Source organism: Natator depressus, chromosome 11 (genome assembly GCF_965152275.1).
Source record: "Natator depressus isolate rNatDep1 chromosome 11, rNatDep2.hap1, whole genome shotgun sequence".
In the NCBI taxonomy this organism is placed as follows: Eukaryota; Metazoa; Chordata; order Testudines; family Cheloniidae; genus Natator; species Natator depressus.
In genome coordinates, this window is record NC_134244.1 from 19,800,194 (window position 1) to 19,825,665 (window position 25,472).

Here is a 25,472-nt window from a genome sequence, read left to right on the forward strand (position 1 = left end):
AGTAAATCCTCTATGTCCTCTGGTACTGGTTCGAAGCCCCAAAAACCTAAGCACTCACCCACTCCATCTGAGGAGGCACCATGGACTCTGGCTCTCTTGGGGCCGTTGAGACTGGTGCCTTTACCAGTGCTGGGTCCTTCTGCCTCTCGTCAGCCAGTTCAGTCTGCATCAGCACTGCCAGCACCATCAGCTCACTACACTCACCTCCAGTGCCTCCGACTCCACAGGCCTTCTTATCCATAGGAGAACTACTTTGTTTTTTCTTACCTAATTCTCCCCTTGATACAGCTGATTCTACTGCTTCCTCCATCTGTGTACCCAGCACCACTGACACTGAGACTATACTGTCACAGCCTGAGTCGTCAGCATACTCAGTGATCATACTAGCACTGTCAGCACCAACCATACGCTCAGCACTGTTGATGCATTCTCTCACACATGCACCATTGACGCGTCTGACACTGACAGTGCACTCAGAGATTGTGTCTGCACTGCTGGCACTGACGATACACCTGGCGCCATTGCCACAGTCTGAGGTTTTACTGGTACCACCAGTACCATCAACTTCCAACCACCACAACAGATGTGTGGTTTTGAACATTGCCTCTCTCCAATACCTGGACTACCTAGAACCCTGACGACAATCGCATCTCCCTATTCTGAGGACATTTCCGTTTTCTCTTCAGACTCTGAAAGGGAGGAAACTATTTCTCCATCCAGGTGTTTCAGATCTTCTTACAGGTCTTCAGACGCCTGTCTTAAAGTGCATTGAGTTCCTTACAGGAAAGCTCCAACATGGTGTCCTCCGCTGTGGATGGCTCTGTCTATGCCATTTCCTCTATGGGATGCCTGTGAGAGACTCTAGTCCTTCATCTCACACACTTTCTAAAAGGAAATCTCCTGCTTGTGTAGTGCAGGACTCATCTGCTCAGAAATCCTGCTAACTTTCTTCAATGTCCTGTACTGGATCCCATGAAGGAGGGAGAATTATTAGAGGGGTCACTTAATGTTGCTTCTCAAATATCTTCATCTCCACCAGATGAAGGAGTTAGTCCGTAGTCGACATCTCCTCCCCCAGAGGACTTTAAGTCTTTTTTCAAGACCTTATGAGAAGGATGGCTACTTCTCTAGGAGTCCAAGCAGAAATTTTGCAAGAGAACTCGCACACTTTCCTGGACATTTTACAGACTACTGTTTCAGGAAGTGTTGCCCTTCCTATCAATAAAGCACTTCTAGATCCAGTGATGATTTTACAGTAGACTCCAGCCTCTATACCTCTTATGGTGAAGAAGGTGGATAGATGTTACCAAATCCCTCCACAAGACTTTGGTTATTTCTTTATCCACCCACTTCCTGATTCTCTAACGGTCGCAATCACTAATGAGCAGTCCTGACAGTCTCAATCTAAGGCCACCCCTGGGTTGTAAAGCTTATTCCACTGCCATACTTCAAATGAGAATCATCAGTTTTCCCTAAATATAATTTTCTTAATTATTCAGCCATCTCAAAGTTTGCTGATAAGTTGCTGAAGAATATAGGGAACAGTTTCTAGCTTTAGTTTCTGAGGATCATCTTACCCTTATATATCTCTTCAGGCAGCAATACATGCCACTGACACTGACTCACATTCTGTCACCACTGCAGTGTCCATGAGATGTTCATCCTGTCTCCAGGCTTCCAGCATTCCAAAAGAGCTGCAGAATACAATTGATGATTTACCCTTTGAAGGCTCTAAGTGCTCTCCGCCAGGACAGATGACATGTGAAGGACTCTTGTGCAACACTTCGCTTCTTGAGAGCTACATTCCTGCTACTAAAAGAAAACTATTTAAATCACACCTCTACTTGCGACCATTGTTCCATCAGAGAACCTAAGGCCACGTCTACACTACCCGCCGGATCGGCGAGTAGTAATCGATCTATCGGGGATCGATTTATCGCGTCTAGTGTAGATGCGATAAATTGATCCCCGATCGCTCTGCCGTCGACTCCGGAACTCCACCACGGCGAGAGGAGGAAGCAGTCGACGGTGGAGTGGCAGCTGTTGATCCCGCGCTGCAAGGATGCGAAGTAAGTGATTCTAAGTCGATCTAGGATACGTCTAACTTCAGGTACGCTATTCTCGTAGCTGAAGTTGTGTATCTTAGATCGATTCCCCACCCTCCCCAGTGTAGACCAGGCCTAAGAGAAGATCAAGAAGTTCTCAATGTCACCAGCCATCTTCCACTGAGGCGGGCCCTTCCCACAAGACAAGTGCTATCTCAAAGTCATTTTGACTGTACGATTGAGGATGGCACACCGATGTATCTCCTGCCTTTTGATTACGCCTGTCCCTTTTTTAATGTGCTTTGCAGAACATCAGGCTAGGCAAATGGATACTTAGTACAGTAAAGGAGGGATATGTAATCCAGTTCGTCTCGCTCCCTTTTCCCAACCCACCTTCCCCATCGCTTTTCTGGACTCTTCTCACAAGAAGCTCTTGTTATTTCAAGAGCTATGGTCTCTTCTAGACTTGGGAGCAATAGAGGAAGTTCCTTATCAACACAGAAGGAAAGGATTTTATTACCGGTACTTCCTGGTCCCAAAGAAATCTGGTGGCTTCTGCCCCATCTTAGATGTAAGAAAGCTGAACAAATTCATCAAGAAAATCAAGTTCAAGTCACTTCCACATGGCAATACCTCCTTCCCCCAGGAAGTACCATCAATTTGTGGTAGACACCAACCACTGCCAGTACATAGTGCTTCCTTTCGGCTTGTTTTGAGCCCCAAGAGTTTTCACCAAGTACATGACAGCAGTTTTTTGGGATTCAAATATATGTGGACAATTGGCCAGTTCAAGCAGTATTAAGCAATCATGTCCGGAACAGTGTCCTAGTAATCAGGCTGATGTTCTTCCTTCTTGGCCTGAAAATAAAATTGGACAAATCACAGTTACAATAAACTCAGGGCATAATTTTTATAGGAGCAGATTTCTACACTGGAACAGCCACGGCTTATCTTCCACAGGAACAGTTCCAATCTATAACCTTCCTTTCAGAAAGCTATCCAACAATTATCATATGAGCCTGCATTCAGCTTCTCAGACACATGGCCTTGTGCATGTATGTAACACTACATGCCAGACTTCACTTCTGCTGTCTGCAGGCTTGGCTTCATTTGGTATATCAAAATTGTAGGCATCCTCTGGACATGTGGATTTGTGTACCTGCATGGGTGCTTCAGTCTCTGATTGGTAAATGTACACAAGGGAATTCTGTTTGTGTCCCCAGAACCGTCAATGACTCTGGCTAGAGATGCATCTACAAAAGGCTGGGGGTCCATCTCAGTCAATTTCAGGCTCAAGATATTTGGCCACCTCAGGAAATTTTCCCCCATATAACCATACTGGAGTTTAGGGCCATATGTCATCCCTGCAAAATATTTATGCCCACCATCAAGAATCAGATGATTCAAGTTCTCATGGACAATACGGGAGGGGCAAGGTCACCTAAACAAATGAACAAGCAGGGAGGGGCAAGGTCATCTAAATTGTGCCAGAAGGCTAGTCTCCTGTAGCATCTGTGTGTTTGTCACAAAGTGTCCCTGAAGGCCTTCCATCTTCCAGAAGTGAGGAGCACTCTAGAAGATTCCCTCAGCAGGGTTTTCATAGACCAACATGAGTAGTCAATTAGGCCGGATGTTCTCCTCCAGGTTTTCCACCATTGGGGTACCCAACAATAGATATGTTTGCAACAAACCTCAACAGCAAATATGAGATTTGCTCGAGGGCGGATTGCAGCCTGGGTTACATCACAGGTGCTTTTCTACTTCCCTGGTTCAGTCAGCTTTTATATACATTCTTTCCAGTTCCTCTCATTCCGAGGGTCCTCAGGAAGCTGAAACAAAACAAAACATCACTAATCCTCATTGCACAGGCATGGTCCAGGCAGTATTAGTTCACTTCTGTTTCTGCATTACATCTGCCAGTAGATAGTTTTGCCATATTTTCTCATCCTCCTGTTTCTTAAGTTTTTAAAGGGCCTGGTCAATGTTTACCCTTCTGTGTCTGATCTGGTACCTGTATGGGATTTGAATCTAGTTCTCTTCAAACTAATAGGAACTTAATTTGAGCCTATGGCCACAACTGCATTATCTTTATTGGCAAGGCAGACAGTACTTTTGGTGGAAAGCACTTCTGGTGGAGGATTTCAGAGCTTGAAGCTGCTTTTGCTGACCCTCCTTTTACTGTTTTTTTTTTTATAAGGACAATGTTGCCCTGAGGCCACATCCTATGTTTATGCCCAAGGTAGTGTCAGCTTTCCACCTAAATTAAACAATTAATCTTCACTTGTCTTTCCTAAAACCTGATTCATCTAAGGCTGTGGAGGCTCTTCATACCTTGGATGTTCGTTCAGCTGTGGCTTTTCTTCTACTGTAGTAGATCCTTTGGGACTACAAAATGGCTCTTTGTAATCTATACAGCAAGAATTAAGGGTCAATCAGTGTCATCTCAGCAAATCTCATATTGGGTCCCTGACTGTATCAAAGCTCTGGTATGACCTTGCTAATGTCTCTCCTCCATCAAGAGTAACTGCTTATTCCACCAGAGCTCAGTTCATTACATCAGGATTCTTCAGGAAAGTCCCAATTGCTGATATGTGCAAGATGGCAACTTGGTCAGTTGCATATACTTTTCTCTACTCATTATGGCTCTGGGCATGCACACACCTATAGTAGAATGTACATGTGCACAACACCTCTCGAAGAACAACAGTTACTGCACGGTAAGTAACCATTGTTTTACTTCTTTAGCTCAAGCTGTAGAGGATCATGGTTTTAGAACTGGAGATCCTGGATGCAGTCCCCAGTGAGAACCCATGATAGCTGTCCTTACATTTGCAGCCATAAGGGATTTAGGATCATATAAGGGGCTTATCCTTCAATTTTATAACAGGGCTCTGTGCAACTGCTAAATCTGATCCTAAAAGTAGGAATGCTGCATGCATTGGTTAAAGTGTTCCGCTTACAGCAGGAGTCTCAAACTAATTCTGAAGAGTAGGCCAAGTTACACTGATAAATATGTTGTCCGGGCTGGGTTTAAAACTTGGGCTGAATAGTCTGCTTGATCCACAGCAGCTCTCCCGTGGATACCAGGAGGAGGCTTGCAAAGATCCAGGGTAGAATTATTATATAGTAACTAAACTTTTAAACCCCAGTCCTGCACAAGATTCCACTAGAGGAGGCCCCTGTGGAGTACAGTCTCCACTGCAGCCATCCCCTTTCCTGTCCTTGGCCCCACTCCAGTTACAGAAAATCGGGGCAGGTAGACATTAGCCTGTTTTGCCCTCTGAGAACTGAAGAACCTCTTCAAAGGGCTGTGGTTACAGAAATGTGCTGGGCAAAGGTTTATCGAAATGAAATTCAGTCTGAGATCTTGATTAAAAACTAAGACCATCCTATCTTATGTAAATTGGTATATTGCTGAAGGTCAACTGTGATACAGATGCTGTGCTTATCTAATTCTGCCTGTATATGCCTCCAGCAGCGTAATTTGAGGCTTCTCAATTTTAGTTACTTTGTCCTGTATTATAATAATGATCATTATATAGCTTCATAATTGTTCATTTCATTTTTTGGACAAATAAAATGACAGGTCCCTGTTCCGAGCATCTTACAGTGTAAGATGATCTTGTTCCTTTGAAAATAATGGAAGTTTTGCATTGACTTTAGTGGGAACAGGACTGAGCCATAAATTAGACTTAAAACAGCAAAGGATAACAATAAACAAAGGAAACTATTGTTGCCATTGTCCTGAGTCTCATTTGCCAAATAATAAGTTGCACACTCCTCAAAAATAATCAATGGCAGATAAACCACATATACTGCTGCTAAAACTGCTCTCTCACTCCTATTTAGTATCTGAGAGTCAAAACAAGAATCTGTTTCTCTGACTTAGCTCAGAGTTAGTGAAGTGCCTGCTCAGGAAACATAAGTTACTGTAAAAGGGAAAAACAGAAATACTGTTGATGAGATCAACGTTTACTGTTGATGCATTTATGGTTTAATGTCACTTAACTCAATAACATCGCTACCACTTTTATTCTGCCCATCTCTTACAGTAAATTATTCTGCTGTGATATATTTTAATGGACTGTAGGAGTGCCCTATTGGATTCTGTTCAGGTTTGATGTTATGAAACAATACACAGCCACACCAAATCATATTTTTAATGTATGTGGCATGTGTGTTGCTTCGAGTGTGGCTGTGGTGTATAGCAGCAAAAGGGGAGCATATTGATTTTTATAACTGATGATCAATGGAGTGTATCTCTCTTTCCTGCCTTGGCCAAGCCTAGTAAGGCATAGAAATAAATTATATTTGCCTGTTACAGCTATAGCTTTCAGCAGTTTCTGTTATGGATGCTGTTTAGCGCTGTAGGCTGACTTTGTTTTGTATGCTGAAAGTCCTCATACTTACTGCAGAACTGCAGTACAAAGATTTATAATACTATAGCTAATGGATAGTGCTCTGAGGTCCTGACCCAAAGGCCTACCAAAGGTATTGGAAAGACACTTATTGAGGGAAAACTCCAGCAAATACGTATTCTCTTTGGTAAGGAAATGAATATCTGATGAACCCGTTGTGGTTTTGCCTCAAAAGTTTCATAAGGTTGCAAAAGGATTGTTTTCTTACCAGGTCAGAAAACTAACCAAGACCTGGCCTGATAGAAGTGCTGAAAAAGAAGACACTAAAACCAACCTTTTCTGACATGAGGTCATGGGGACTTAGCTGTTTGTTTAAACAATGCTATTTAAACTGCAGGTCATGCTGGGTCATTGGTAGTGCAAATGCTTTTTAAGTGGATCAAGGCTGTATGGGTTTATTCTTCTTCCCTTCTCTCTTGCTTAGCCTGGTCTCCCTAATCCTATTTCAGCCAGATTAACTGACGTGAAGCGTGAAGCCGTCCTCTCACTGCTCTGCTCTGCTCTACTTGCTTGATAAGGAATACAAAAGTCGGCAATAGCTCAAGGCCTCAGTAAACAGATATCAACATTTCTGGCAAGGTGGTCTGGAATTAACTTTGGCAGATATTTTAGGCATCTTGGTTTCCACCGATGTCATATTTTGCTCTGTGGGGTTGGAAGGCGAGGAAAGGGAGGAGGCTCTTTGATTGTAAAAGTGTTCTCCTGTGGTGAAAAAATATAGTCATAGTTCCAAAAGAAAATTTGCAGTAATAAGCAACAATAAGCCCAGCAATCTTCTCTTACAGAACTTTTGACAGGTTTGAGGGAAGTGAAGAGGCACTTCACACTTTCATTGTTCAGCAGCCTTTATCTCTGCATTTTCAGATCATTTAATAGGATGTAGCAGATGAAAGAGAAATTCAGTTTGTTCACAGAGATACAAGAACCAATAGAGATTTTACACTGCCACTTAGAGTCCAGAGATTGTACAGGGAGAAAGTTCATTTCAAACCTATGAAGATAACAGTCTCTATCAATGAGATATCTACAAAGTAAATAACTTTTTGAAAGTTTCTTCCACTTGAGTTGCTGCTGACCACCTGACTAGTGTATGTAGACAGAGAGAGAATCAGAGCTTTAAGGAATCCACTTCAGTGCATACTCCCAGGGGAAAATGCCCTTTCAGCACTGAGCTACTCCTTTTATTTTGCAATGATTTATTTACAGCATCATGAGAAAGGAGATCGCAAAGATGGATCAAGTTCAGGTGGATCCTGTGATTTTGTAGTTTATTGGTGAGCTAAATGTCTTGCATAAAATATTTCATGTCACGCAACGACTAGGCTATCTGACATTTTTGTTCTTAAAAATGAAAGTTTTCAATTGCCAGTCAATTTTAATTTTCCAAAAAAAAATGCCAATCTCAGCACAGATAAAAGCAAATTACACCAAATTGTACACAGTGCAAGGAGCCTAGGTAACAAAATGGAGGAACTAGAGCTACTGGTGCAGGAAGTGAAACCAGATATTATAGGGATAACAGAAACATGGTGGAATAGTAGTCATGACTGGACTACAGCTATTGAAGGGTATGTGCTGTTTAGGAAAGACAGAAATAAAGGTAAAGGTGGTGGAGTCACATTTTATATCAATGATGAGGTAGAATGTAAAGAAATAAGAAGCGACGGAATGGATAAGACAGAGTCCATCTGGGCAAAAATCACACTGGGGAAGAAAACTACTAGAGCCTCCCCTGTGATAGTGCTTGGGGTGTGCTATAGACCGCCGGGATCTAATTTAGATATGGATAGAGCCCTCTTTACTGTTTTTAATGAAGTAAATACTAATGGAAACTGCGTTATCATGGGAGACTTTAACTTCCCAGATATAGACTGGAGGACAAGTGCTAGTAATAATAATAGGGCTCAGATTTTCCTAGATGCGATAGCTGATGGATTCCTTCATCAAGTAGTTGCTGAACTGACTAGAGGGGATGCCATTTTAGATTTGGTTTTGGTGAGTAATGAGGACCTCATAGAAGAAATGATTGTAGGGGACAACCTTGGTTCAAGTGATCATGAACTAATTCAGTTCAAACTGAACATAAGGATAAACAAAAATAAATCTGCGACTAGAGTTTTTGATTTCAAAAGGGCTGACTTTCAAAAATTAAGGAAATTATCATAGAATAGAATATCAGGGTCAGAAGGGACCTCAGGAGGTGATCTAGTCCAACCCCCTGCTCAAAGCAAGACCAATCCCCAATTTTTGCCTCAGATCCCTAAATGGCCCCCCTCAAGGATTGAACTCACAACCCTGGGTTTAGCAGGCCAATCCTCAAACCACTGAGTTATCCCTCCCCCCTATGGTTAGGGAAGTGGATTGGACTGAAGAATTTATGGATCTAAAGGCAGAGGAGGCCTGGGATTACTTTAGGTCAAAGCTGCAGAAGCTATCGGAAGCCTGCATCCCAAGAATGGGGAAAAAATTCATAGGCAGGAGTTGTGGACCAAGCTGGATGAGCAAGCATCTCAGAGGGGTGATTAAGAAAAAGCAGAAAGTATACAGGGAGTGGAAGATGGGAGGGATCAGCAAGGAAAGCTACCTTATTGAGGTCAGAACATGTAGGGATAAAATGAGAAAGGCTAAAAGTCAAGTAGAGTTGGACCTTGCAAAGGGAATTAAAACCAATAGTAAAAGCTTCTATAGCCATATAAATAAGAAGAAAATAAAGAAAGAAGAAGTGGGACTGCTAAACACTGAGGATGGAATGGAGGTTAAGGATAATCTAGGCATGGCCCAATATCTAAACAAATACTTTGCCTCAGTTTTTAATGAGGCTAATGAGGAGCTTAGGGATAATGGTAGGATGACAAATGGGAATGAGGATATGGAGGTAGATATTACCACATCCAAGGTAGAAGCCAAACTCGAACATCTTAATGGCACTAAATCGGGGGGCCCAGATAATCTTCATCCAAGAATATTAAAGGAACTGGCACATGAAATTGCAAGCCCATTAGCAAGAATTTTTAATTAATCTGTAAATTCAGGGGTTGTACCGTATGACTGGAGATTTGCTAACATAGTTCCTATTTTTAAGAATGGGGAAAAAAGTGATCTGGGTAACTACAGGCCTGTTAGTTTGACATCTGTAGTATGCAAGGTCTTGGAAAAAATGTTGAAGGAGAAAGTAGTTAAGGACATTGAGGTCAATGGTAAATGGGACAAAATACAACATGGTTTTACAAAAGGTAGATCATGCCAAACCAACCTGAATTTCTTCTTTGAGAAAGTAACAGATTTTTTAGACAAAGGACACAGTGGATCTAATTTACCTAGATTCCAGTAAGGCGTTTGATACGGTGCCACATGGGGAATTATTAGTTAAATTGGAAAAGATGGGGATCAATACGAAAATTAAAAGGTGGATAAGGAATTGGTTGAAGGGGAGACTACAGTGGGTCATACTGAAACGGTGAACTGTCAGGCTGGAGGGAGGTTACCAGTGGAGTTCTTCAGGGATCGGTTTGGGGACCAATCTTATTTAATCTTTTTATTACTGACCTCGGCACAAAAAGTGGGAGTGTGCTAATAAAGTTTGCGGATGATACAAAGCTGGGAGGTATTGCCAATTTAGAGACGAACTGGGGTGTCATACAGAAGGATCTGGATGACCTTGTAAACTGGAATAATAGTACTAGGATGAAATGTAATAGTGAGAAGTGTAAGGTCATGCATTTAGGGATTAATATCAAGAATTTTAGTTATAAGCTGGGGATGCATCAATTAGAAGTAATGGAGGAGGAGGAGGAGGACCTTGGAGTACTGGTTGATCACAGGATGACTATGAGCCGCCAATGTGATATGGCCATGAAAAAAGCTAATGCGGTCTTGGGATGCATCAGGCGAGGTATTTCCAGTAGAGATAAGGAGGTGTTAGTACCGTTATACGAGGCACTGGTGAGACCTCATCTTGAATACTGTGTGCAGTTCTGGTCTCCCATGTTTAAGAAGGATGAATTCAAACTGGAACACGTACAGAGAAGGGCTACTAGGATGATCCGAGGAATGGAAAACCTGTCTTATGAAAGGAGACTCAAGGAGTTTGGCTTGTTTAGCCTAACCAAAAGAAGGTTGAGGGGAGATATGATTGCTCTCTCTAAATATATCAGAGGGATAAATACCGGAGAGGGAGAGGAATTATTTAAGCTCAGTACCAATGTGGACACAAGAACAAATGGATATAAACTGGCCATCGGGAAGTTTAGGCTTGAAATTAGATGAAGGTTTCTAACCATCAGAGAAGTGAAGTTCTGGAATAGCCTTCCAAGGGAAGCAGTGGGGGCAAAAGACCTATCTGGCTTCAAGATTAAACTCGATAAGTTTATGGAGGAGATGGTATGATGGGATAACATGATATTGGCAATTAATTGATCTTTAACTATTTGTGGTAAATAGGCCCAATGGCCTATGATGGGATGTTAAATGGGGTGGGATCTGAGTTACTACAGAGAATTCTTTCCTGGGTGCCTGGCTGGTGAATCTTGCCCATATGCTCAGGGTTCAGCTGATCACCATATTTGGGGTCGCGCAGGAATTTTCCTCTAGGGCAGATTGGCAGAGGCCTTGGGGGTTTTTCGCCTTCCTCTGCAGCGTGGGGCACGGGTCACTTGCTGGAGGATTCTCTGCACCTTGAAGTCTTTAAACCATGATTTGAGGACTTCAATAGCTCAGACATAGGTGAGAGGTTTATTGCAGGAGTGGGTGGGTGAGATTTTGTGGCCTGCGTTGTGCAGGAGGTCAGACTAGATGATCATAATGGTCCCTTCTGGCCTTAATATCTATCAATCTATGAATTACTTCATTAATGTCCGTACCGTTACAAGTACTTTTCAGGGGTTTAAAGGTTTTTAATCATTAAAATTTTGTTAGCTAAAGGATCACTTTGTCTTTAGACACTTGAATTTATGTTCAGTTCCAAGAGAATTAGTGGCAACCCTCTTTCCTGATACTTTCAAAACTAGAGAGGACAAAGGAAATGTACTGTTGGGAATAATCCTGCCAGGACCCCAAACCACCTGCAGACCCTTGCTTCAACCCACTGAAATTCTGAGTTGCTTTTTAACCACAAGGACTTATGGGGTTGGGTCACTGCACAAAATATGATTCTGTGATAGCTGAATACACTGATGTTGGCGAAAGCTTTTTGAGGAATTCTGTTACAAACCCCTAATTCCAGGGGATAACAACTCAGCCAAAAATAGTCTTAAAATGGGTTTAAAAATGGCATACAAGGGCTCAGACCAGGAGAACGGCACTGTGATCATATAGACAGTCATTTTGCAAGGTTGCCAATTGGCAGCTCTTAAAGATGTTTGCTTTTCGCCAGCAAAATAAAACATAATCTTTTAGGTATCACACTCACTCGACATTTATTACTTCAGTTCTTAGCAATGGTTGACTTCTTTTTGTATTTTTAAACATGGCTGTAAGACAAACAGTTAAAAATTAGCCGCTCTGTATACATAATAACTACAATAAGGAGTCAGCTCCATTTCCAAGCTTCCACAGATTTCAGGAGCATTTGCTTCACGCATTTGTGTTGGCCCATCATTGTTTCAGAGCACATCTACAGTACTGCGATCCTAATGGGCGCACCTTACCCTAAGTGTTTCCTTCACTTGCAGTGTTAGCATTGGACATGCCTTGCTTATGTCCATTTCAGGTGTTCATAATCTATCACTTAAGGAGACGCTTTTTTACTGTTTCTCAGATTCAGTTCCTTCAAAACTAAGGCAGAAATTCTGTCCATAATATGATTTTAAATGTCACTTGGTTGCACGACATGTGGCTTTTTCCTCCTCTTTAATTGTAACCAGGGTTCTGCTTGGAACAGTTTGTGAGGGAACCGTTTTCTGTGAGTCTGACTTTTGTATAGAAAGGAAAGGAGTAAGAAATGGGATTGCTGTTATTTTAATGAATGGTATTCAGTTCTATTATTTCTGAAATGGTAACCTAATTTTTCTTTTCCATTCAGTGGGTTAGGGAGTTTTCACTGAAAATAAATAGGATCTTGATCAACATTGTAAAAGTGGTTATGGACAGTAATGGCTGTTAGAGTGCTTGCAATTTTCCAGCAAGTTGCATGTAATTTGGTCATAAAAATCAAATTTCCTTTGTTAAAAATGCAATGAAACGATATTGGAATGTTTAATGTTAAAAATGATGCTGCCTTCTGAGTTGTGTAGCTTGTAATATTTAATAATTCATCAGGATTTAGTCATGTATTTCATTAAATGGTTCACATGCACAAGGAATATATTTGGAAAACATATGAAAATTATGTTTTAAACTAATATGATTGACTTAACCATAGCACTGAATATTTACTAAACATATTCAGGGTCAACTTGATAAGTGTTTTCTCCAAATATTTTGCCAAGATAGTTATACAAAAAAACTTATTAGTGCAAAATGAGCTAATAATAATGATAAACCTATATAAACATTCATTATATGTTCTACCTTATTTTTATTGATTAACTCAATAAAGAGGAACATCATAGCAGCAGTGTATGTTAGTTTGTCAGCAGTGTCACTAAGCTCTCATAGAAAGAGATGGAACTCTCAGATGGCTTTAATTAAAGAAAAATCAAAATACTTTCCACTACACTTCTATAAGCAGTTGTAAAGTCACAAGGAGTAGATGATGGGCTTCTGTCCATTAATATATATATATCTGTATCGAACAGCATTAAAAAACAAACACAGAAGGGAATAACCCATTGCTATATCAGAACTTACGTTATCAAGAATTAAACTTTGTATTAAAATACAGTAGAACTTCAGAGTTATGAACACCTTGGGAATGGAGGCTGTTTGTAACTCTGTAACTCTGAACAAAATGTTATAGCTGTTCTTTCAAAAGTTTACAACTGAACCTTGTCTTAATACGGCTTTGAAACTTTACTATGCAGAAGAAAAATGCCGATTTCCCTGTATTTTTTAGTAGTGTACATTTAACACAGTACTGTACTCTATTTGCCTTTTTTTTTTTTTTTTTGGTCTCTACCTGATTGTGTACCTCTGGTTCCAAATGAGGTGTGTGTGGTTGACTGGCCAGTTCATAACTCTCGTGTTCGTAACTCTGAGGTTCTACTGTACACCAGAGATCTCAGTCCTGCATGAGGCTCTGTTAAGGTGAATCCCTGCACATGTACAGAGTCCCTTTGACTTCAGGAAACTAGCAGGTCCTGATGCAGGATCACAACCTTAAGCTGAGCTGATGCTTCAGTTTGATTGGCCTTCACAGGCACAGAAGAGAGAATGATTCTAAGGAAGGAAGGATGTGGAAAAGAGGAAACGACTGTGGCTTAGAGAAGGAGAAAGGGGTGAAGGAGAAAAGAGGAATAGACTTACAGGAGAGAGAGAGAGAGAGGTACTGGGTAAGAAGAGAGAGAGAATGACTCTGGAGAGAAGAGAAATCAATTGAGAGGATAAAGAGGTTTGGGAAGAAAATATCAGGGAGAGAGAAGGAAAGAGACTGAAAGAGAAGGAGGGAAAGAACACTGGGACAGAGAGGGGGGAGAGAAAGAGAAGAAATACTAACTGACAAGCTGCTCTGTCGTCTGACTGACAGCCACAAAGAAATCACAGGTTGATCTCCTGTAATAATAATAATACCTAGCTCTCATGTAACATGTTTCATCATAGAATCATAGAATATCTGGGTTGGAAGGGACCTCAGGAGGTCATCTAGTCCAATCCCCTGCTCAAAGCAGGACCAACCCCCAATTTTTGCCCCAGATCCCTAAATGGCCCCCTCAAGGATTGAACTCACAACCTTGGGTTTAGCAGGCCAATGCTCAAAGCACTGAGCTATCCCACCCCCCAATAGATTTGTCAATAGATTCGTCAATAGATACATAGTGCTTTACAGAGGAAGTCAGCATCATTATTCCTGTTTTACAGTTGGGGAAAGTGAGGCACAGAGACTTGTGCGAGGTCAATGGCAGAGCCAGGGATAGAACCCAGATCTTCTGAGTCCCAGTTCAGTTCTCTTTCTGCTAGGCCCCACTGCCTCACGTTCAGCCACTGTTGCATTGGCATATGGTGATATTGCATTTTGTGCAGTGTTCTCACCCATAGATACAATATTATCATGTTGGGAGTTCATTCCCTATCCTTCCTAACACTCCCATGCTGCTGTAAAATGGCTCTCTTCTGCGATAGTGATCAGGTAGTCCGGCAGAATGAATGGAATAGCAGTCAAACACAAGTACCCTGCAGGAATTACATGAAAGGAACTACCAGAGTTTGCTAAGCTCTCCCCTTTTTATTATGTTACTCAAAGTATCTCCACTACCAGGCATTGTAGTCTGCTTCATTATTCGCCACTCACTGGAACACTGCTATAATATTGGGAACTTTTCCATTTACAGTAAATTCTCAGTTTCTAGTACAAATCCTGTGTACTGGTATCTTTTCTATTTGTTTAGGCCAGATGATACGTACTCGGTCCATAATTATGCAGGCACAAGGAGAAGGAAGGCTATGCCCTACACAGCTCACCCAGTACAGAAACTGTCCTGTAAAGCCATGCTACACTTGGATTCTTGGGACGTGGTCACCATGCAAAGTAGAGGTATGTCTTGTTGTTATTCTTATGAGGGGCTTCTCAGGTGATGCTCGTAGAAATGCATTTCATCAACAACAAATGGCACAATTAAGTTACAGAATTAATTTATACAGCTTTTCAGAGATCTAAAGTATTTTTGCTGCCATTAAGACCTTGCTAACATCCACTTTAAAACAAAGTGAGTTCATCATGAGTAGAACCATTGTGCTCATCTAGTATGACCTGCTGTATAACACAGACCATAGAACTTCCCCAAAATAGCTCCTTGAATATATGTTTTAGAAAAACATCCAATCTTGTTTTAAAAATTGCCAATGATGGAGAATCTATCATGACCCTTGGTAAATTTTTCCAATGGCTAATTTCTCTCACTGTTACAGACTTTCACCTTATTTCCAGTCTGAATTTATCTAGCTTCATCTTCCAATCATTGGACCATGTTATACCTTTCTCTGCTAGATTGAAGAGCCCATTATCAAATATGTGTTCCCCATGTAGGTACTTACAGGTTGTAATGAAGTCACACCTTTAGAAACTAATTGTAACAGTGCAGGTCGTAGTAGTGTACACATATATCAGTACTGAAGTGAGTTCCACCAACTCTTCCTGGAATGCAGCTCTGGCAAACCATTATTTAATTACTTACAGCAATGCTAGCAAGAAAATGTATGTAGCAGATTTTGGAAGTGTTTTATTTTGGAAGTAGTAATAACACTGACCCCGAGAATAACTGATGTCCCTAGACATCTAAAATGTCTTAAACACTTCAATTTAAAGTTATTCTTTGGCTTGTTGATTACTATATTCTTCTTAGTGACGTTATCAAAATGGCCTGAAAATGTAAAAGACTCTTAAATTGCAATGCATAGCACACATACCCCCTTTGCTTCGTTAGCAATGGGAATCTGCATTTTCTTACATCTTCATGTGGCTTTGTGCTTGCACTGATTTATCTTACACTTTTCCCCCCTTTCCTTAGTAATCTGGTCGATCATGGTTCATATGTTAAAGCATATTAGTTAGTCACGAACTCAAGTTAATTTAAATTGTTGGTGAATTTAGAAGTTACTCCTACAGGGTGAAATTTGCTTCACCTCCATTAACCCATACTAACTGTCTTCTATGAGGAAGAAGTATGGGTGAAATGCTGAGAGGAAATCCACTCCCTTCACCCAGGGCACATGACCTCAGTGCAGATCTCACCAGGGCTGCTTTTCCACACTGGGGCAAAGAGAGCTAGGGCCGTTAGATGTGTGTGTGAAATGACCTCTCTTCTGATCTACCCTTATCATGATGTAGCAGGCTTTGTGCCATCTTCTACTCCCACACTTCTCCCACAGAGGGCAGAGAGGATGCAGCAAGTGTGCCTGTGATAACTGCTGCAGCTGGCATGATCTACAGCAGCCTTAGCCCACTATAAATTGTAACAGGAACTGTTTTGACCCTTGGCCAGCCCACAATCAGGGAAGCAGAAAGATGACTTAGGGACACCCTTTCCTCCTGCTCTTTTCAGTTCAGCTAAATACAAACCAGGTACAACTGAGAATGTGCCCCATGCATGTAAATGTAATCTTTATGTAGCCCTAACACCCTGGGATCTAATCTTGTCCAGGTAAACAGGGTTAGTTCTGATGAGCACTAGATGGGAGGCCTTCAATTATAGGAAATAGTGCTGGTGATAAGGGAGTGGACACTTCTCTGTGAGTTAGGTACTGAATCAACACTTGATTGCTAAGATTATTAAGTTGACAGCACCTTTTGCAGAATAGAAACACGTTAAATCTGGAGCCTGGCCACATTTCAGCTGAGATAAAGTAATTACATCCTGTCTACCCCAGATTTCACCCTGCACTTTCAGTAGGATACAGTATTCTTCTCTCCTTCCTAAACTATTGTGCTGTCTTTCTGTGCTCTATTAAATGGCTGTCAGAGGTGGCTGCACTTCAGTGTGGGTGGGGGGAAGGAGGAGTGGTTCCTTTACAATGTATTTTAGCAAAGCTCTTGAGAATGAGGCATGTTATATAAATGTAAGGCGATTTACTTCCAATTTTTTTCAGGGAATGAATCCTAAATTTGCCTTCCAAAGTATCAGAAAATCTTGTTTTTCACAGGTGTTCTGTTGAATCGACTTTGACTAACATGACACCAGAAAAATCTGTTGTGAAAGTAGCCTGACATGGTTAAATAAACAATATTCTTAATTATGAGTAGTCTACAATATTTATCTTTTCTGTATTATAGGATACCTGGAAAATATTTTGCAGTCTTAGAATAGAAACCATTTTAATCCTAAATTAGTTGATTTGGTGTGAATGATTAGAGCTGTTCGCATGCTTAGAAGTAGAGCCTGGCCCACCAGATGCCCTGCATTGCAGATTTTCAGATTATTTAAGCCAGGTATTACTGTTGGTCCTTGTGTCCTAAAAAAGATATGTTGGAACGCACTTCCGGTAGTGATAGTACTGGAACCCCCTTCCAGCTCCCAAAGGCAATGCAGAGTGTTCCAGTGCAACTCAAGCCCTGATTACCACTGCCCATAGACCTGCATGCATCACGGGCCATTTCCAGTTGTGCAAGGAACAAACCTGCAGTCTTCAAAGAGATGGAAAACCTTTTAGAAGCAGTGAACATTACCAGTCCAAAAGCAATAAGGTACATAAATGGTAGTAAATTAAACCTGAGTCTGAATGTTTCCCTCTATGACAGCCTATCATAACCTGGATAAAAAACATAAACAACATGAAGTATTACTAATTTTTATTTTTTTGAATTCTAAAGGAACATGAGACATGTAGTTAGACATTAACAAAACATTCATCCAGCCTCAATATCATTTCAATTATATGTATTTAACGCCAAATTTCCAAAGGTATTTAGGCTCCTAAAGGTACAGATAGGCTCCCAATGGGATTTGGAAAAGTGCCTAACTTTCATTAATTGGGAGTTGGGTGCCTAGACACTTTTGAAAATCCCACTAAGCACCTATCTGCATCATTTGGTGCCTAATACCGTCAAAAATCTGGCCCTCAAAGTCTGATCATGCAGCCCTTTCTCACAAAGGAGAATGCATACCTGAATAAATGCTCACTGATGAGGGAAAGTGTTGCCCAATCGGGCCCTTAATTAACAACTCTTTTCCCTCAGGAGAGAGAACATTTACCAAGCAGACCTTACTCTTGGGAGCTATGTATGTCCAATAACCTCCTCAGAGATCTTCCTCTGTTTATCACCTGTTGTTCAATTTGGGCTGATTACTGATATCCTTACTCTAGCAAATTCCCACTGAATGCTACTGGATGGTTGGAACTTCAGGAATGGGTCCTATATAATTTTAGGAAGCAAATAGGGACCAGTATTTTTCTTCTGTGTTATTTATGTACCACATATATAGTAAAAAAGCAGGCTTCCCCTGTCCCCTTTAAATAGCATCATGACTTTCCATTTTCAAAAAGTCTGATGATCCCTGCCATGCAAGGATGTCATTAGGTTTGGTTGTTTGTAAAGCCAGCCTTAAATAATAAACAGAGGTCACCATTAAAGGGTAAACATTTACCACAGCATAATATCTGAGATACAGTAGCTATTTCCTATTCCAAAGATATCCCTGATGTATCACAGTGTAGTAACTGTGTTGACAAAAGGTTGACTTTATAGTGGACAGCACTGTATTAGAGGTAGGTATTATTGTCAGCTAGAATAAGTGTCTTTTCATATCATTTTAGTCCTCTCCAATACAGATTAGTCATTTCCTTCTGCTTTTCTTCTAAGTTTGAAAAATACTGTAGTTTGATTAGACCCTGTCTTCCCAGAGAGTTCCTTCCACATCATATTCTGTCTCCACCTGTAATTTCTAAGAACTCCAACCCAGTTTGGGACCTGGATGAGCTATTCACGCACCATTAATCCAAGTCTGCAACAGAGGCTTCTGCAGTGAAATAGTAATTTAGAATAATAAGTTACATACAGGCTAGATTGAAACACAATGTTGAAAACTTAATGTCTAGCTGCATACAGTAGATCTCCACTAATACTTCCCTTAGACACTTGATTACCAACTGCTTTAAATCCAACTTGTTATACCAGGGCTTTGGAGCGGAGCCCGGAGCTGGAGCACGGAGCAGCAGGTTTTTGCCTGGAGCTGGAGCGGAGCCGGAGCACAGCTCCAAAGCCCTGCGTTATACCCCCACTTGTATTTCACTACCTGTCAATGAGGAGGTGCAGAGAAAATGAGAAAGGTACTGCATGAATATGGGAAAGCCAGTCTTGAGATTCCTGCTACCAAGCCCAGTGCTGAATAAATATACTTGATCGGTAACCCTTTAGGTCTGTGAATGAGGTCCATTATTTTCAAAGAATCTACTGCCAGGTGATCCAGAGTAGCCCAATAAAAGCAGAGTTTTTACTTAAGGGGTTTTAGAAAATGCTCATTTCCATAAAGCTCAAGTTCCACACATGTAATAAACATAACATCACCACAGGTCCACATCTTTAAAGAGAGGACAACAAACCCCATCACCTACAACAGCCATATCTTCCCTCCTTCCTACAGCATCCTTCAAGGTGTGATTATCATTTTATCATCTGTTTAATAAAAAGGTATTGATTTTCCAATAAAGTTAGTCCTTTTCAATAAGTATTCCAGAGCAGCGCTGAAAGGCTGTATGACTCAGGTGACTGGTAGTAGGGTATGGAGCCTTTCAGCACGGGTTCAGATCTGATCTACTTCTGATAACCAAAAGTTGCTAAGTTTTTATGACAGGTCAGTAGAGTGTGTGATACAAATTGTTGATCTCTGTCCACTTTTTAATCGTTAATTGTCCACATAATAAAGAGAATAAACACATACGCTGTTGACACCATTCTCTGCAGTCTCATTGAAGAGTTCAAGGATTTTCATGGAATCATAGAATCATAGAATATCAGGGTTGGAAGGGACCTCAGGAGGTCATCTAGTCCAACCCCCTGATCAATCAAGGACCAATCCCCAACTAAAACATCCCAACCAGGGCATCCCAACCCTGACCTTAAAAACCTCTAAGGAAGGAGATTCCACCACCTCCCTAGGTAACCCATTCCAGTGCTTCACCACCCTCCTAGTGAAAAAGTTTTTCCTAACATCCAACCTAAACCTCCCCCACTGCAATTTAAGACCATTACTCCTTGTTCTGTCATCTGGTACCACTGAGAACAGTCTGGATCCATCCTCTTTGGAACCTCCTTTCAGGTTGTTGAAAGCAGCTATCAAATCCCCCCTCATTCTTCTCTTCTGCAGACTAAATAATCCCAGTTCCCTCAGCCTCTCCTCATAAGTCATGTGCTCCAGCACCCTAATCATTTTTGTTGCCTTCCGCTGTACTCTTTCCAATTTTTCCACATCCTTCTTGTAGTGTGGGGCCCAAAACTGGACATAGTACTGCAGATGAGGCCTCACCAATGCCAAATAGAGGGGAATGATCACGTCCCTCGATCGCTGGCAGTGCTCCTACTTATACAGCCCAAAATGCTGTTAGCCTTCTTGGCAACAAGGGCACACAGTTGATTCGTATCCAGCTTCTCATCCACTGTAACCCCTAGGTCCTTTTCTGCAGAACTGCTGCCTAGCCGCTCAGTCCCTAGTCTGCAGCAGTGCATGGGATTCTTCTGTCCTAAGTGTAGGACTCTGCACTTGTCCTTGTTGAACCTCATCAGATTTCTTTTGGCCCAATCCTCTAATTTGTCTAGGGCCCTCTGTATCCTATCCCTACCCTCCAGCATATCTACCACTCCTCCCAGCTTAGTGTCATCTGCAAACTTGCTGAGGATGCAATCCACGCCATCCTCCAGATCGTTAATGAAGATATTGAACAAAACCGGCCCCAGGACTGATGCTTGGAGCACTGCACTTGATACCAGCTGCCAACTAGACATGGAGCCATGATCACTACCCATTGAGCCTGATGATCTAGCCAGCTTTCTATCCACCTTATAGTCCATTCCTCCAGTCGATACTACTTTAACTTGCTGGCACGAATACCGTGGGAAACTGTATCAAAAGCTTTGCTAAAGTCAAGCAATAACACGTTCACTGCTTTCCCCTCATCCACAGAGCCAGTTATCTCATCATAGAAGGCAATTAGGTTAGTCAGGCATGACTTGCCCTTGGTGAATCCATGCTGACTGTTCCCGATCACTTTCCTCTCCTCTAAGTGCTTCAGAATTGATTCCTTGAGGACCTGCTCCATGATTTTTCCAGGGACTGAGATGAGGCTGACTGGCTTGTAGTTCCCCAGATTGTCCTTCTTCCCTTTTTTAAAGATGGGCACTACATTAGCCTTTTTCCAGTCATCTGGGACCTCCCCCGATTGCCGCGAGTTTTCAAAGATAATGGCCAATGGCTCTGCAGTCACATCAGCCAACTCCTTTAGCACGCTCGGATGCAGCACATCCGGCCCCATGGACTTGTGCTCATCCAGCTTTTCTAAATAGTCCTGAACCATTTCTTTCTCCACAGAGGGCTAGTCATCTCTTCCCCATAGTCTGCTGCCCAGTGCAGTAGTCTGGGAGCTGACCTTGTTCGTTTTATTTTATTGTTATAAAGACTGACCATCTTTTAACCACTAAGATCAGAGTTGCGGTATATTGTCAGGGGAATGTATGTAAGCCTTCATTCCTTCCACCCATTACGTATCCATTCTGTGGAGAAACTGAGGATTTCAGTTTCCAGTGCTGATTGGGGAAGGTGTGAATATCATGAAAATATTTTCCAAAGCTCTATGCATTTCACATTTACTGGTTATCCAGACCAAATTCCTGTTCTAGTCATTGTGCTCTGTGAACTTGAATTCCTCCTGCAGAGTCACTGGGGTATTATACTCTTCTTCACTTCCTTGTCCAAACTGTTTAGAGAGTTATGCAGCTATTTAACAGTTATGATCAATTCTACCCTGTAGAATTATAGAGGTGATTACATTTTAGTGCTGGCTAAAGTAATTTCTGTATACATCATGCTCGATCATGTCACTGAGGCCCAGTCCCTGATAGGGCAGTGTGGAGCTGTACCTACCACCATCCACCCACCCTGACCCCGAGAAGCTCTTGAGTTTTCTTCCTCAGTTCTTCAGCTCTACAGAAATCCTCCTGCATCCTTCTGGTGTGCAGGGGAGGCAAGTGTACTGGTCCGTTCCTTCAGGCATGCAGCATACCTCCCCTAATAGTCCTGCAAGATCTGCTGATCAGTGCATGTGGGGAGAAACCTGGTACTTTCCTCCTTCCCAATCACAGCTGTTTCATAAAAGTGCAAGAAGGAGGTTTACCCTCCCCCCAATGTTGCACACCTGCAGAGGAAGTGGGCACAATCTAGTTACATAGGCCTGGATCCACAGCGGGTCTTAGGCATTGTAATGCTCAGCATCACTTCACAGTGCCTGATTTCTGGGCATCTAGAAAATCACAGGAACAACACTGCAATCTGCAAAACCTGTGTTAGGCACCTAGAAACCTATACAATGAATCAGGAGAGAGAGTCACCTAAGAAATGTGATCCACAAAAGCCAGCATGCCAGGCGAGGTGCTGTCTAAGCTAGCCAATGGGAGTTGTCGACAAGGAGGTGTGACCTAAACTGTGCCTTACTGTCAGAGAGAGGTACCTAAGTCCAGCCTGCAGGAAGTCACCTACCTCTGCTAGCAATCCACGAATGGGAACCCTTCTCCTGTAGTCAGGCAGCAAAGCTGCCAAAGGCATTTCTTGTGAGAATGAGTTAGGTGCCAGGGTCCAGTCCCCCAACTCCCAACACTATGTCATTATTCACCCACTGGGGAACAACTTCAACAGGAGAGACTGAGGATCCCCATATCAGAATATCCCATAGCTCAGTGGTTAGAGCACTCTTCGGGGAGGTAGGAGATGCCTGTTTAAATCCTTCCCCACCCTTTGCCTGAGAGAGGAATTGAAAATATCAAAATATCCTGAGTGCTCTTACCACTGGGCTGAAAAGCATAAGGTGGGCAGTGGTAGCACCACCACGTTCCAGGTTTGGAATGGGACCTGATCCGAGAGATGGTCTACAGTGAGGCAGCAGTTTGCATGCCCAGAGGCAGAAACTTATGTGCTGAGGGACCTTTCACCTTGAAAACTTGGGTACTAAGTGACTTTAGGCACCTATATGGTTTGGCAGAAGTTTTACAGATCACAGTAGAGCCTAAAACTGGAATTTATGTGCCTAAACACCAGATTTAGGTGCTTAAGTGTGGGGTTAGGCATCTAATACCTTTGTGGATCGGGACCAGAGTCTGTATAGCACTTTGAGATCCTTTCAGTGAAAGTGCTATATAAATTCACTTATTATTTATTATTTTATTATTGTTTAAGTTAGCAACATGTGATTCTGGTATCTCCCACAGGGTGGACAATGCGGTGAAGGATTCCAAATCCGCAACCTCACTTGTATGGTTCATGATGCGTCTAAGTCTGTTCCATCCAAGCAAGTAGAAAATGCATTGTGTGGAGAGCTGCCATCAAAAGACAATGCACTACAATTACCATGTTCTGTGCCTTGCCCAGGTAAATTCTTCTGAGATTGTGTGGTAAGCACTCAGGAGCAGGGATCCCTCTCTAGTTTCAACAATCACAACTTGTATCATAAATCATACTGCTATTAATTATCTGCATTGTGGTAACATCCTTCTGTCAGGCTTAGGGCCTCATTGTTCTTATATAAGTACACAGGAAGATACAACCCACAAACAGCTTCTAATGTAATCCAAGACAAGACTTTCTGCCAAGCAATTGGAGGGCATGAGGGAGAGAAAATGAAGGTGACAGTAATAAGAATTTGTGATTCTACAGATTAGCTGTGTGTTCAACCTGATGGTTTTAAATCTTTTGAAAGAGCTTTTCCTTTATTTTGCAGATACAGATCCAGTATGATACAAAAATAACAGAAGAAGCCATGCTAGTGGGTTATAATTGGCATTATTTCCAAAAGACTAGCTGTACATTTAAACTATCCTTTGAGGCTGTCTCCTTCGGATAACAGTGTTTTATTCTTTTGACGTGTAGGTGATTGCCATTTGACAGGATGGTCAGAGTGGAGCTCATGTGAGCTAACGTGTATTGATGGCAGGAGCTTTGAGACCACTGGTCGCCAGTCTCGATCAAGAACATTTATCATTCAGTCTTTTGAAAACCGAGACAGCTGTCCTGAGCAAGTCGTGGAGACACGGCCTTGTTCAGGTATTGAAGCCACAGCCCTTGGCTTTATTCCACTCATGGGTTTATGTTTTTGTAGTTATGTGACGATTAATTGCTTTGTCTTGTTTAAATTGTAGGAGGGAAATGTTATAACTATGCATGGAAAACCAGCCTTTGGAGAGATAATGAACGTACAGTGTGGTGCCAGCGTTCAGATGGGGTAAATGTCACAGGTATGTCTACAAAGCACGGGACACAGTGTGAAAGCTTAGCTGAGAATTATTAGGGTTAGCATGGGAGGGAAATGTAAAGAGATTTTAAAATTTATGTGAAACTTGAAAGAAATAAAAAACATTGTTAGCTGATTTTGGACATAGATTTCCCAAAGTCCAGTTTGGATTGTCTGATTAGGTCCTTTAATAATGACATATTTGTGTTTGAATTTAGCTAGGAAACACAGATATGAATTCACCAACTTCATATCAGATCATTATAACAAATAGAATGTAAATGAGATGATTGCCCAATTTATGCACAGGTTTTGTTGGTGATTCAAACACAAGTATGAACTCACTAAAAAGACCTGAGTGGGCCAGTTTGTATATACATTATCAGTGTGAGTGTTATATAATTTTAGAGAAAGGAGAAATCACATGGGTGCTTGCAGATTCTGCAGTTCTTCTTCCCTTCTGTGCACCAGGAAGCTTCATCCTCTCACCTCTCCACCTCTATCAATAGGAAAGCATACTATATGGTCAGCACTTCCAGGTCCAGTGCCAAGGCCACCAGTGGGTCCACATGGTTTGCAAGTCCCTAGGATCTCTTTCTGGTTATATAAATGAGGAAATAGGTAGATATGAAAATAGAAATCTTCCCACCCCACTCCTATATATAATGATTTTTTTAAATGTTATATAACAAACATTAGCTGCCAGGATTGCAAAGTAGTTAAAGGAGCTGATTCTATAACAGGGTTCAAAAAAGAACTAGATAAACTCATGGAGGATAGGTCCAGCAATGGCTATTAGCCAGGATGGGCAGGAATGGTGTCCCTAGCCTCTGTTTGTGAGGAGCTGGGGATGAGCAACAGGGGATGGATCACTGGATGATTACCTGTTCTGTTCATTCCCTCTCGGGCACCTGGCATTGGCCACTGTCAGAAGTCAGGACACTGGGCTAGATGGACCTTTGGTCTGACCCAGTACGGCCGTTCTTATGTT

The 25,472-nt window shown here is 41.8% G+C and overlaps 1 protein-coding gene across 2 annotated transcripts in view; it reads left to right on the plus strand.

Moving 5' to 3' along the window:
- THSD7B (thrombospondin type 1 domain containing 7B) overlaps positions 1–25,472 on the plus strand; it is a 484,955-nt gene that overhangs the window by 449,542 nt on the left and 9,941 nt on the right. For both annotated transcript variants that reach the window (XM_074967286.1, XM_074967287.1), the window contains exons 21-24: positions 14,944–15,089; positions 23,463–23,622; positions 24,121–24,294; positions 24,390–24,485. In XM_074967286.1, coding sequence (XP_074823387.1) covers positions 14,944–15,089; positions 23,463–23,622; positions 24,121–24,294; positions 24,390–24,485 — 576 coding nt within the window. The remainder of the gene's footprint in view (positions 1–14,943; positions 15,090–23,462; positions 23,623–24,120; positions 24,295–24,389; positions 24,486–25,472) is intronic.